The following is a 13387-nucleotide window of genomic DNA, read 5'->3' on the forward strand; positions in this document are numbered from 1 at the left end:
CCATCCTTCTAACTTACTTTGGGTTTAATTTGCTTTTTCCCCAAGCCTTTAAGTAGATCACTGATTTTTAACCCTTTCTATCTACTGTAAGCATTTAAATCTATAAATTTCCCTCTAAAAACAGTTTTATTTTCATTATCAGTTTGAAATATGTTCTAATTTATTTTATTCTTTTTTTCTTTAATCCATGGGTTATTTCAAAACATAGTGTTCAATTTCCAAATATCTGGGGGTTTTCTAGATATCTTGTTATTGATTTCTAATTTAATTTTATTAATTTTTCATTTAATTTTATTTCAACCTTTTGAAATATACAGAGACTTTTTATGGCCTAGTGTATCACCTATCTTGGTGAATAATCTGTGTATACCTGAAAAGAATGTGAATTCTGCAGTGTAGCAGTTTGATATTTTGATGAATTCCAAAAAGAAATATTAGATTACGTTTGTAAACTGATCTTTTCCTCTGGGCATATTAGATTATATTGGATTCACAGGTTTACTTGATTAAGTAATTATGTAAACCTCTTGTGTCAGTAGGGCATTGAGTCTCCACCCTTTGGTGGGTGGGGACTCACAGATAAAAGGCATGGCAAAGGACAGAGTTAAGGGTTCTTAATGTTGGAGTTTTGATGTTGGAGTTTGATGCTGAAGCTGGAGCCCTGGGAAGTGAGGAACCCTGAACTTAGAGAGAAGCAAGACCCTAGAAGGGAGGAACCCAGGAAGCCTGAACCCTCACAGACATCGGCAGCCATCTTGCTCCAACATGTGAAAATATACTTTGGTGAGGAAAGTTAACTTACACTTTATGGCCTGGTATCTGTAAGCTCCTACCCCAAATAAATACCCTTTATAAAAACCAACTAGTTTCTGGTATTTTGCATCAGCACCCCTTTGGGTAACTAACACATGCAGTTATTGGGTGAAATATTCTATAAATATCAATAGGTCAAACTGGTTGAAGTGCCAATTAGGTATTCTATAGTCTTACTGATTTTTGGTTTAGTTGTTCTATAAATTATCAAGAGGGGTATTATCGCCTTCAACAGACTGTGACTTTGTCTTATTTTCCCTTTAGTTCTATCAAATTCTGCCTCAGGTTTTTTTGAAGTTCTGTTATTGAGAACATTCATGTTTGTCATCCTAAACTGATATTTCATCCTTATCATTATGAAATATCATTCTTTATCTCTGGTAACACTCCTTCCCTTGAACTATATTTTGTTAGATATTAATAAAGCCACTCCAGCTTTCTTATGATGAGTATTTGTGAGGTATGCATTTCCATTCTTTTACTGTATATTTAAAGTGGCGTTCTTACAGATAGCATATAGTTGGATTTGCTTTTTTTAAGGCAAAATCTTTCCAGACTTAGCTGAGAGGTCTTGTTCTCTGATCTCTTATCCTATGGAGTGATTGATGTTCTTATTGTTAGTTAGAGCAGGTTGATAATGCCCAACAGCCTGCTCAGTCCCTCAATTCTAGCAGGTTTTCAGGGCTAGCCAGCCTCTGCTTCCCTTAGGTGGTTTTTCACTCCTGTCTCTATTGCCTAATTCTCAAGAGCTCTGAAAAGACCCTCAGAAATCTTCATGTCTCCAATGATGCTCTGCAATACGTTATGGTCTGAGGATGTTTTTCTCAGTTTCCCTCCATTTGTCATTATAGCATTAGATGATGTGTTATAATTTTCAGTTTTATTTGACTTTCTTGATTATTAAGAAAAATAAGCACCTTGTAATACGTTTTCTGACCTTTTGGGTTTCCTCAAAAGTGTTTTGGCTATGTGGACCTTTTCATCTTTCATATAAGCAATGCCCTCCAGCCAAAGACTAACACCTACACTCCTATAGTTGAACCACTGAATTTACTGCTCATTGCAGTAAGGGAGAACAAAAACTACGGGGAACTGTTAGCAGTGAGTAAGAGTGTGTTATGAAAGGACTTATTATAGAATTTGGGCTTGTATTGGGTGATATTGGTGAAGGCTTAAGGAAGTAAGTATTTGCTCTGGATTAGATGCTGTCAGAAAGCAGTGATAGTTTTGTGCTAGGGTATCTTATCAAATCTAATTAAGATTTAGAAGGAGGGAAGAACAGAGAATTGCTAAAGCTGTAACTGTAAAGTAGTAGCAGTTAGTCATTTAGCCAAATAGGGGGATGTTTGATAATGTTTAGTTGGCAGTGTGTTCATGTTTTTGTCAGTGTTCAGACATAATTATAGGATGGTGTTTGCCTTGATCCATCATGGCCACAGTGTTCTGTGAAACTGCTGATGTTCAACAGGAGAACACCAAGGTCTAGCTTCCGGATGTCAGGAGCTACTTTTCCCTTTCTCAGTATTAATATAATCAAGTTGTCAAGTTCTCTGGAAAAACTCTTTTGGGCTTTTAGCTAAAATTGTATTTATACATTATATGGGAAGCATGAACACACTGTGTTTTCTTATTCATGAACGTGGCATAGCCTTTATTTATTTAGGACACCTTAAATATCTCTTAATGAAGTTTTATAAATTTATTCCCAAAAGGTCTTACAGTATATGAATACATTGCATATTCAATAGAAGAATTTTGTGGGGTTTTCTTTGTGTGTGTGTGTGTTGGGGGAGTGTGTAGTGAGCATAGTCAGAAACTGAATATACTAGGAAATATAGTAGCATTACTAGGAAGAGTTGAGGGCCCATTTGTCAGTTGAGGACATGGATTCAAAGTGCCAAGAGTCAGTCTGTTTTTGTGTTCTTCCTTTAAACAATGTTCGTTTGCTCAGGGGTAGGCATGGATTGGCATATACTTGAGTTTTACCAGGGTTAGGTGCTTGCCACATGAACAAGATACAGAGACAAACAGGCAAAGGAGATAAAAGTATTTCCAAGTGGTTATAGTGGTATGTTAAATATGTTCACAAATTTTTACTTTGTTCCCTTCAAGAGATGAGCATAATTCCCCTCCCTGTGAACACAGACTGGTCTCAGTGACTTGCTTCTCGTAAGTAGAATGCAGTGGAAGTCATGCTGCTTGAGTTCTGAGAGGAGGTTATGAAACGTGATACTATCTGGTTCTGTCTCTTGGACATTTGTTCTTGAAACCCAGCATTCATGCTGTGAGGAAATACATGCCACATGGAGGGGTTACACACAGATGTTCTAACTGAGAGCCCTCACTGAGGTCCTAGTCAACAGCCAGTATCAACTGCCAAACACGTGAGTAAGGAAGCCTTTGAGATTACTGTAATCCCAGACATTGTACGGCATGCAACCGCGTGAGAGAACTTGAGCACAAAAATCCTGTCAACTCTCATAAGTGTTAGAAATAATAATAAAATGATTAATGTGGCTTTAAACCATTAAATTTTGTGGTGATTCTTTATTCAAGGAAATCTAAGATGGCTAAAGAAACAAGGACATGAGAGGAATGATTGGTAGTGCAAAAATGATTGTATTAATGAGTTGGTAATGGTGATGAGCTTGAAGAGGTAATAAAGTGGAAGTTCTAAAGTAAGTAAATTGATGGGAAGCAGATTTGGCTCAACTGATAGAGCGTCCATCTACCACACAGGAGGTCCAGAGTTGAAACCCAAGGCCTCCTGACCCGTGTGGTGAGTCAGCCCACGCGCAGTGCTAAAACATGCAAGGAGTGCCCTGCCCTGCAGGAGTGTCCCCCACGTAGGGGAGTCGCATGTGCAAGGAGTATGCCCTACATGAAAAAAAGCTCAGCCTGCCCAGGAGTTGCACCGCACACATGGAGAGCTAATGCAACAAGATAATGCAACAAAAAGAAACACAGATCCCCGGTGCCGCTGATAAGGATAGAAACGGTCACAGAAGAACACATAGCGAACGGACACAGAGAGCAGACAATTGGGGGGGTAGAGAAATATATTTTTAAAAATTAAAAAAAAAAAAAAAAAGACACAGATTCCCGGTGCTGCTGACAAGAATGCAAGCAGACCCAGAAGAACACATAACGAATGGACACCAAGAGCAGACAATGGGGGGGGGGGGGGAGAGGGGCAGGTAAAAAGGAAATAAATAATAAATATTTAAAATAGTAATAATAATAAAGTAAGTGAATTGAGAAGTTAGGAGAGTAAGTTCAGAAATTGAGACTTAAGAGATAGTGCAGCAATTTGGGATAAAACGATCAAGGATATAACCACAGGAGTAAACGGCCAAGGAGAGTCAAAGCAAAGGTAACTGGAAAAAAGTTCAAGGATGTGGATGGAACATCCTTTTGGATGTTGGAGTCACCAAGAATGACAACAGGAACCAAGGTAGAAAAGAAAGTAGTGAGCCAGATGCTAAAGTTATCAATGGAACACAAAGAGCAACCAAGAAGTAGGTAGTTAATAAAAAGAGAGAAAATGATAAAAATCTGATGTTATAAACTTTAATGAAGCTGAGGTTTTAGGAAGAGGAAGGAAGATGTATAGCTTGGAAAAGGTAATAGAGAACAAAGAGGACACCTATCCCATTTCTGGATCTGAGGTAACCTGATGAATAAGAGGGGGAAAAATGTCTCAACAGGACTTCACTTCTGAGTAGTATGTGAAAAGTCACCATGGTCCAACGATCCTGCTGTAACAATTAGAAAAAGCCAGATATATTATGGAAAAATCACATTTTAGAAAGGTATCAAGAGCTATGGAAATTGAGAAGGAGAAGAGCCTTCTGAAGTGAACTGATGATGAATAGCTATTTCTTCCCCGGGACCATTGTTAATTCTGGGTATGGGTTAAGGATTGGGCTTGACCCAGGCTGAGGGACCCTACAAGTAGGAAGAGAAATCAGAGAAAACAGCAAGGCTTTTGTTGAGTGGATAGGGCTGGTGTGACAGATTAAAACTTGAGGTGCTCCAATGTGGTCGATTTTCTCCACAAGACATTTGCCAAATTCTGGGAGTGCTCATGCAGGAAACTGAGGAGCTAGAGCAAGGGCTTCTAAGAGCCAGAAGGAAGTCTCTCATAATCTCACAGTGCTAGGGAGAGGGAGCCTGCCTCAAACACACAACTAGCCTAAACTTGAATACATTTTTCAAGTTTCAAAGCTGGGGGCCTTTGACAGGAAACTAAAGAGCTAAATTCAAAAATCTCTTAAGGGCAAAACTGAATGTTCTGCAATCTCTAAGGGCAAACAGACAAAGACCTGCTAGCTTCTCAGTCAAAAGCCCAAAAGCACTATGTCCAAGGAACAGGGACAAACCAGATGGGGACTGAGACTAAATAACACTGCAGTCCAACCTCAACCCAGCTCAATCCCTGACTGAATTGAGGTCATCGGCTCTGCACGATATATAGGGGAAAGAATGAAGCTTATCTGGTGAAAGATCGTATCACCTGGAACCTCTACTATTCTTTTTTTTTTTTTTTGAGGAGTTGTGAGTTTACAAAACAATCATGCATACCATACAGTATTCCCATACATTGCCCACCCACAAACAACTTACATTGTTGTTACACTTTTATTAAAATTGATGAAAGAACACTGTCATATTACAACTATCTATATAGTTCATAGCTAACATTTGGTGTATTACCACAAACCATCATATTACTAATGTCATGTATTAGTATTGTATGTCTGTTATAGTTCATGAGAGAACATTCTCATATTTCTACTGTTAACCACAGTTCATCACTCACCATGGGATACACTGTGTTATATGATCCCTGCCTTGTACGATTCATCCAAAGTGTACCCCCGGTGGCTTTCAGTTTCATCACAGATATGTGCTGTCATCAGCTTGGTCCATTTCAGAGCGTGTTCATTACTCCAAAAGTAAACATCCCATATCCCCTTATACATACCCCAGTATTCACCCTTAGCATTGATACAGCACCTTCTTTGTCATTGCTGTAAAAATATTATAATATTATTGTTAACAACAGTTTATATGTAACATTTGTTGTATTTTTCCATGTATCTCCTTATTCTTAACACCTTGTAATAGAGAACATTTTGTGTTTACATTAACCACAATCATTATCTACCACAAAAATCACTGTTACATAGTCCCTAGATAATGCTATAGCTTTCTTTCAATTGACATTAACCTCACAAGACTATCCCGTTATACTCACCATAATGTGTTACCATCAACTCTATCCACTTCCCCACATTCACAATCTACCTTATTAAACAGTCTACATATACTCAGCATTCAGTTTCTCCTTCTCAACCCACATTCTCTTTCTCTTAGTAACTGTATTAGGCTGCCAAAGGGGTGCTGATGCAAAGTACAAGAAATTTGTTGAGATAAAGGGTATTTATTTGGGGAAAAGCTTACATTTACAAGGCCCTAGAGAGTCCAGCTCAAGGTTGCTTTCTCACCAGTCAGTTGCCACATGCTTTAGCACGATGGTTGCTAATCTCTGTGAGGGTTCAGCCTTCCCCTCCGGGCTTCCTCAGCTGCAGGGTGGCAGAGGGCTTGTCTCTCAGGGCTTCCTCTTTCTCTTGGCATAGGGCTTCTTTCTTTCCAGGCTTTCTATATCAGTTTCAGCACTCTTACCAAGTCAGCTGAAAGCTATCAGGCAAATGGCTCATCAGTCCCGGGTGGCCTTGGCTGTTTGAGCCTTCTCCTTTCTATCACATGGCATGATCAGAATGAGTTTTCTCCTTTTCTGGTGCATCTTCTTGAGTGAATGTCCATATATATATGGACCTACCAAGGGAGCGGACTCAACCTGAGTCACTCTTTACTGACATGGTCAAATCAAAGCCCTAATCCTAACAGGCAATTTAATCAAGGGCTCTTCAACGGAATCCAACACAAAGGGACTCACACCCAGAAGAACAGTTTACAAACATAATCTTTCTCTTTTTGGGGTTCATAAAATAACCACAAACTGTCACGGTAACCGATACTGTAGAGTTTACTCATCATATTTAGTTCATATTAGCGAAACCATACAATCTTTGTCCTTTTGTGTCTGGCTTTTTTTACTCAACATAATGTCTTCAAGGCTCATCCATGTTGTCATGTGCATCCTGACTTCACTTCTTCTTACAGCTGAATACTATTTCATTGTATGTATACACCACATTTTGTTTTTCCATTCTTCGGTCAATGGACACTTGTGTTGTTTCCATCTTTAAGGAATTGTCAATAATGCCACTATGAACATCAGTGTGCAAACGTCTGTTCCCTTCTGTCTTAGTTTGCCACAGGACTGCTGATGCAAAGTACCAGAAATGTATTGGCTTTTATAAAGCGCATTTATCTGGGGTAAAAGGCTACAGTTCTAAGGCTGTGAAATGTTAAATCAAGGCACTCTCAGAGATGCTTTCTCAGGGTCCTGCCAAGGCCTCTGCCTTCCCCTCCAGAATCTACTGTTTCTTGGAGATCAGCTAATGCAGAATCAGGCGTAGGGCTTTTCTCTTCCAGGGCCTCCTCTCTCAGCCTCTTCTCTGCCTTTCTGCAGCTGTAGGTGAACCTAGAGTCTTCTCTCACAGGACAGGATCAAAAATGGTAGCTTCCTTTTCCTCTGTGTCTGTCTCTTCTTTGTCTCCTTTATATCAGACATAGCAAGAGGGCAGAGACCCAAGGTGGCTCACCCCTCACAGACATAGTCCAATCAAAAGTCCTAAAGTGATCTTATCAAGCAACCTAATCACAGGGCCCTCAACCAAATTTAATGCAATCAAAGGGCCGCAAACCCACATAAGAATATAATCTTTTTCTGGGACTCACAAAATTCAAACATTCACACTGTCCTTGCTTTCACTTCTCCCTAATATATTCTTAGCAGTGGGATTGCTGGATCATATGGCAGTTCTATATTCAGCTTCCCAAGGAACTGCCAAACTGTCCTCCAGAGAGGCTGCACCAATTTACATTCCCAGCAACAACAAAGGAGTGTTTCGATTTCTCCGCATCCTCTCTAGCACCTGTAGTTTTCTGGTTTTTTAATAATGGCCATTCTGTAAGGCATGAAAAGATATCCCATTGTAGTGTTTTTTTAAAATATTTATTTTATTTACTGATTTCTCCCCACCCCCTTGTTGATTTTGCTGTGTGCTGGTCTTCTTTTTAGGAGACACCAGGAACTGAACTTGGGACCTCCAATGTGGGAGAGAGGCACCTAATTGCTTGAGCCACCTCCGCTCCCTGCTTAGCTGTGTCTCTCATTATGTTTTCCTTGTGTCACCTCACCACGCCAGCCCATCGCATCAGCTCAGTGTCTTGCTCGTTTTATTTAGATGGTACCAGGAACCAACCTGGGCCCTCCTATGTGATAGGCGGGAGCTCAATTGCTAGAGCCACACCCACTTCACTCTCACTGTAGCTTTGATCTGCATTTCCCTAATAGCTAGCGATGTTGAGCATCTTTTCATGTGCTTTTTGGTCACTTGTATTTTTTCTTTGGAAAAATGTCTACTCAATCTTTTGTCCATTTTTTAATTGGGTTATTTGTCTTTTTATCATTGAGTTACATGATCTCTTTTATAATATGGATAGGAAACCCTTTTCAGATATTTGGTTTTGGAAAATTTTCTCCCATTAAGTAAGCTGCTTTTTCACCTTCTTAACAAAGTCAGCTAAAGTATAAAAGTGTTTAATTTTGAGGAGGTTCTATGGTAATGGCATAAAGATAGACATACTGACCAATGGAACACAATTGAGAATTCAGAAATAGACCCTCACATTTTCAACAAGGCTGTCAAACCCATCCAGCTGGGTGAGAACAGTCTATTCAACAAATGGTGCTGAGAGAACTGGATATCCATAGCTAAAAGAAAGAAAGAAAACCCCTATATCACACCTCATACAAAAATTAACTCAAAATGGATCAACCAACAACCATTAAACTCCTAGAAGAAGGAAGAAGATTTGGCTCAACTGATAGAGTGTCTGCCTACCACATGGGAGGTCCAGGGTACAAACCCAGGGCCTCCTGACCCACGTGGAGAGCTAGCCCATGCGCAGTGCTAATGCACGCAGGGGTGTCCCTCACGTAGGGGAGCCCCATGTGCAAGGAATTCACCCGTAAGGAGAGCCACCCCACACACAAAAAAGTGCAGCCTGCCCAGGAGCAGCACCACACACATGGAGAGCTGAGAGCAGCAAGATGACACAACAAAAAGAGACACAGATTCCTGGTGCCATTGACAAGAATACAAGAGGACACAGAAGAACACATAGCAAATGGACAGAGAAAGCAGACAACTGGGGGGGGGGGGGGGGGAGAAGGGGAGAGAAAAAATAAAAAATAGATCTTTAAAAATAAATAAATAAATATATAAATAAACTCCTAGAAGAAAATGTAGGGAAACATCTTCAGGATGTTGTAGCAGGGAGGCTTCTTAAACCATACACCCAAAGCATGAGTAACAAAAGAAAAAATAGATAAATGGGGCCTCTACTATTTTTTTTTATACAATGGCAAGCAAAAATTTAAAAAGAAAAAATACTAGGAATGTGAAGAGACAGGAAAATGGGATGAAAAGTCAAGAGAAGAAAACAAATAATAGAAGTACTCCCATAAGTGATCCAGATATTCAAGTTAGCAGACAAGGACTTTAACAACAACTAATGAGTTAAAGAAAACAGAGGGAAAGTTAGATAAATGGAAAAGATGTGGCGTTTCAATAATTGGGAATGTATAAAAAAAGGGTCAAATGGATATTCTAGAATTGAAAAATATGCTTCTGCAATTTAGAATTCATTTGATATGTTTAACAGTAGGCTGGACATCGCATAAAACATAATTAGCAAACTTGAGGACAGTCAATGGAAAATACTCCAATTTAAGTACGTAAGGGGAAAACAAGAATGGGGGATGAGGGCAGAAAAAAGCAAAAGAAGCATGTAGGGCAAAATTTAAAATCTAACATATCTGTGGTTGAAGTCCAAGAAGGGAAAGTGGGAGAAACTGGGTAGAAGCAACATTTGAAAAAGGCCAAGAATGTTTAAAATTGATGAAAGATATCAGTCTACAGTTTCAATAAGCCCAATGAACTGAACAGGATATTTTAAAAAATAATAAAATTAGCCTCTATGCAAGAGATTTGCAGGGAAATGATATTGTAACTAGACAGGCAAATGTTATTTAGGATAGGAAGGTGAAGTTCGGGAGAGGTGGAATATACAGGGAAATTTGTGTTGAAAAATTATACATTCCAAAGCTTGCAGAAGGTGTTTTAGAAGAGCATGAGGCATGGGAAAGTGAGTCAGACAATGAGATATAAGGGTATATGAGGAACAATGGGATTCAACCGGTAGTCTCTTAGGGAGTAAGTAACCAGTTTAGGTAGGTGTGTGGAGCCCCCGACATCTGCTTTTCCACCTTCTAGTAATGGTAGCCAGAGGTGAGTGAAGGACTCCTCAGGAGAATATCATCTTGACAGCAGGGAGTATTTACAAGGGTCTCTGCTTTCTGGTGGCAGAGCAATGTGGTAGGAAGGATTGCTTTCACAGGAGGAACTATGGACTGCCTCTTTGCAGCTTTGTGTGGGTAACTGGAGAAGACGGTGAGGGGAAGCTGTCTCTTCCCTGAGGTACCCTGACTCTCAATTCAAGTTCACTTCTTACACCTGCTTCATAGCCATACCCTGGACTAGGTCATCACTCAGAACAGCTCTAATCTGCATCTTAAACACACACATTCCACTTTCTGACTCCAACTTCCCACTTTTCCATTTCCCTCACTCATTACTCCCTGTACCTCTCTTCACTCACTCACTAGGAACCTCCAATTCTACCCATGTATCAGTATCATCTCCTTCTTGTTCTCATTTCCCACTCAGTCCCTAGAGTCCTGGCCCATCACTTTAAGCGTTCTCAATAGCTTCAGCTCCCTTACCCATTACCCTTCCAATGCATATGCCTGGCAAATTCCAATCCTGGATGAAATTCACTGTTATTTCTGCACTTGCATCTGGTTTACTGAGTGCTACTTGACAGAATCACATAACTGGGAATATAGGTGTCAACACTCTTTACATATTTTCAAATATGATTGTATGGAGATAAAACATGATTGAAACTCATAAAAAAATTAAAACAGATGTAAAAAGTTAGAGTTGTCCTTCAGCTCCTCTCCTTAAACCACCTCTAAATGCATCTACTGTTTAGTTTGGCATACATGTTTGCATATATTATCTCTGTGCTTGTATATTATCTTATATAGATATGCACACACATATACATATAATTACAAACACATATATGAGTAAGGACAGTGTATCATGTTTTATAGTGTCTCGTCCCCGCCCCACCCCACCCCCAAATTTAGAATGCAGCCTTATTTGGGAATGGGTCTTTGGAGATGCAATTAAGTTAATGAAGTCATACTGGATTAGTGCAAAGACTGGTGTCCTTATAACAAGAGGACAGGACACACAGAGACACAGGCATATAAAGATAGAGGCAGAGATTGAAGTACTGCAGCTGCAAGTCAACAAATGCCAAGGATTGCTGGGGGCCACCAGAAGCTAGTAAAAGGCAAAGAACCTTCAGAGGGGGCATGGACCTGCTAATACATTGGTTTGAGATTTCTTCTCCAGAACCGTGAGAGAATACATTTCTGTTGTTTTAAGCCATCCAGTTTGTGGTAATTTGTTATGGCAACCCTCGAAAACTAATGCAGATAAATATCTTGCCTTTTTTCTATTTTTCTTTTTTACTTAATATTTTTGAAATTTTTTTCTCAAGTATATACATATTCTGAATTCTACATAATATTACATTTCCATATTTGCACTTAGGTTATTTACCATTTTCACTATGTAACAATGTTATAACTAATATCCTGGTACAGGCCTCTCTCTGAGCATATGTACAAGTTACTTCCCTAGAAGCAGAAATGCTTTGTCAAGCGTTTTACAAATTTAACATTTTAATAAATACTTCTAGATTACCATCTGTAGCAGTTTGATATAGTTATGGATTCCAAAAATAGATATGGGATTATGTTTGTAATCTGGTCTGTACCTGGGAGTGATTAAATTATGATTAGGGCTTTGATTGGGCCATGTCATTAGGGCATTAAGTCCCCACCCCTTGAGGAACCCTGAATGCAGAGAGAAGCAAGACCCTGGAAGGGAGGAACCCAGGAAGCCTGAACCCACACAGATGTCGGCAGCCATCTTGCTCCAACACCCGAAAATAGACTTTGGTGAAGGAAGTAACTTATGCTTTATGGCCTGGTATCTGGAAGCTCCTACCCCAAATAAATACCCTTTATAAAGACCAACCAATTTCTGGTATTTTGCATCAGCACCCCTTTGGCTAATACACCATCCCTAAAGAAGAGCAACTATACCAAACTGTCTTCCCAATGGCATGTGTTAGGACCCCAAGCTGGGTTCTCAATATTTCCCTAGACAACTCTCTCTCATTCTCTCATTTATCTCTGCTCAAACCTCCTACAGCACCTCCATCCTCACGCAAACATACACGTTCTTAGCAAATACCTCACCCTTTGTAAAGAAAAATTTTCACCTGGGGAGAACTTTCTCAACATACTACCCCCAATTCACAAAACTCACCTAAACGCTCCTACCCTGTCCTCCTTTCCTCCCGTTACAATGGGGAGACTGTCTGAAGCCAGTCTCGGGTGAGCAGGGCTTCCCTCCACAAAGGCCTAGGATATTTTGGGTAAAGGTCTTAGTTTACACCCTATCCTCAGATATGTCAGTCTGGCTTTCTGCCCTCACCGCTCCATTGAAACCGCTCTCCCCAGGCTCTTTTAGGCCTAATCTATGAAAACCCTTTAAGTCCTTATCTTAGGCGAGACTGTTGCCCTCCCTCCCTCTGAACACTCTCACAATCTCCGGGGAGATGGCACACTCTCCTTCCTTCAGTCATCATCGCCCCTCAGTCTTCTCTTCAACCCATAACACCCACCTGTCCAAAGCTGACCTCATCCCCACCCCACCCCCCACGCCTCTTCTCCGCCCCTCCACTCCCTGCCCTCCAACCCTAGCCCCTCCTCCGGGAAATCCTCCCCGACTCCTTCCCTCCTATCCTAGCCCCTCCTCCGGGAAGTCCCCTAGGATCACTCCAGCACCGCCGCCAAGGGCCTCCAGTACCTCGCAGACCTGAGGAATGTAATTCTCCTTGAAGTAACTCCTCAGCCTGGGGGTGGCAGTGCGCAGCGAGGACATGGCAGAGGCAGGACTTTGAAGCTGAGCTCCCCGCCCACTCTCAGCGCCCCTTAAAGCATTCGCTGCGCGCGCGTCTGGCGCGTCTGGCCGTTGCCCTGGCAACCTCGGCGGGGGGGCGGGGCAGAGGCCCCCACCCCCACCGCCCGGGGCAGCGGGGAGGGAGCGCGGACTGGCAGGGAAGCCCACCTCGGGGCGGCGTCGAGGCCTCGCGTCCCGCGCGCAGAGCACGCGGCCCCTCCCGGAGCCCAGCGCCCCCCACCACGCCCCCAGCCCCGCCTGCGCAGAAG

At 41.2% G+C, this 13387-nt stretch overlaps 1 protein-coding gene across 2 annotated transcripts in view; it reads right to left on the reverse strand.

The window, feature by feature from the left end:
- FBXL13 (F-box and leucine rich repeat protein 13) overlaps positions 1-13381 on the reverse strand; it is a 330038-nt gene extending 316657 nt beyond the window's left edge. For both annotated transcript variants that reach the window (XM_071215017.1, XM_058297971.2), the window contains exon 1: positions 13026-13381. In XM_071215017.1, the coding sequence (XP_071071118.1) occupies positions 13026-13100 (75 nt within the window). In that variant the 5' untranslated portion in view covers positions 13101-13381. The remainder of the gene's footprint in view (positions 1-13025) is intronic.
- Between the last annotated feature and the right edge of the window lie 6 nt (positions 13382-13387).

The sequence above is a fragment of the Dasypus novemcinctus genome, chromosome 5 (assembly GCF_030445035.2).
Source record: "Dasypus novemcinctus isolate mDasNov1 chromosome 5, mDasNov1.1.hap2, whole genome shotgun sequence".
Lineage (NCBI taxonomy): Eukaryota > Metazoa > Chordata > Mammalia > Cingulata > Dasypodidae > Dasypus > Dasypus novemcinctus.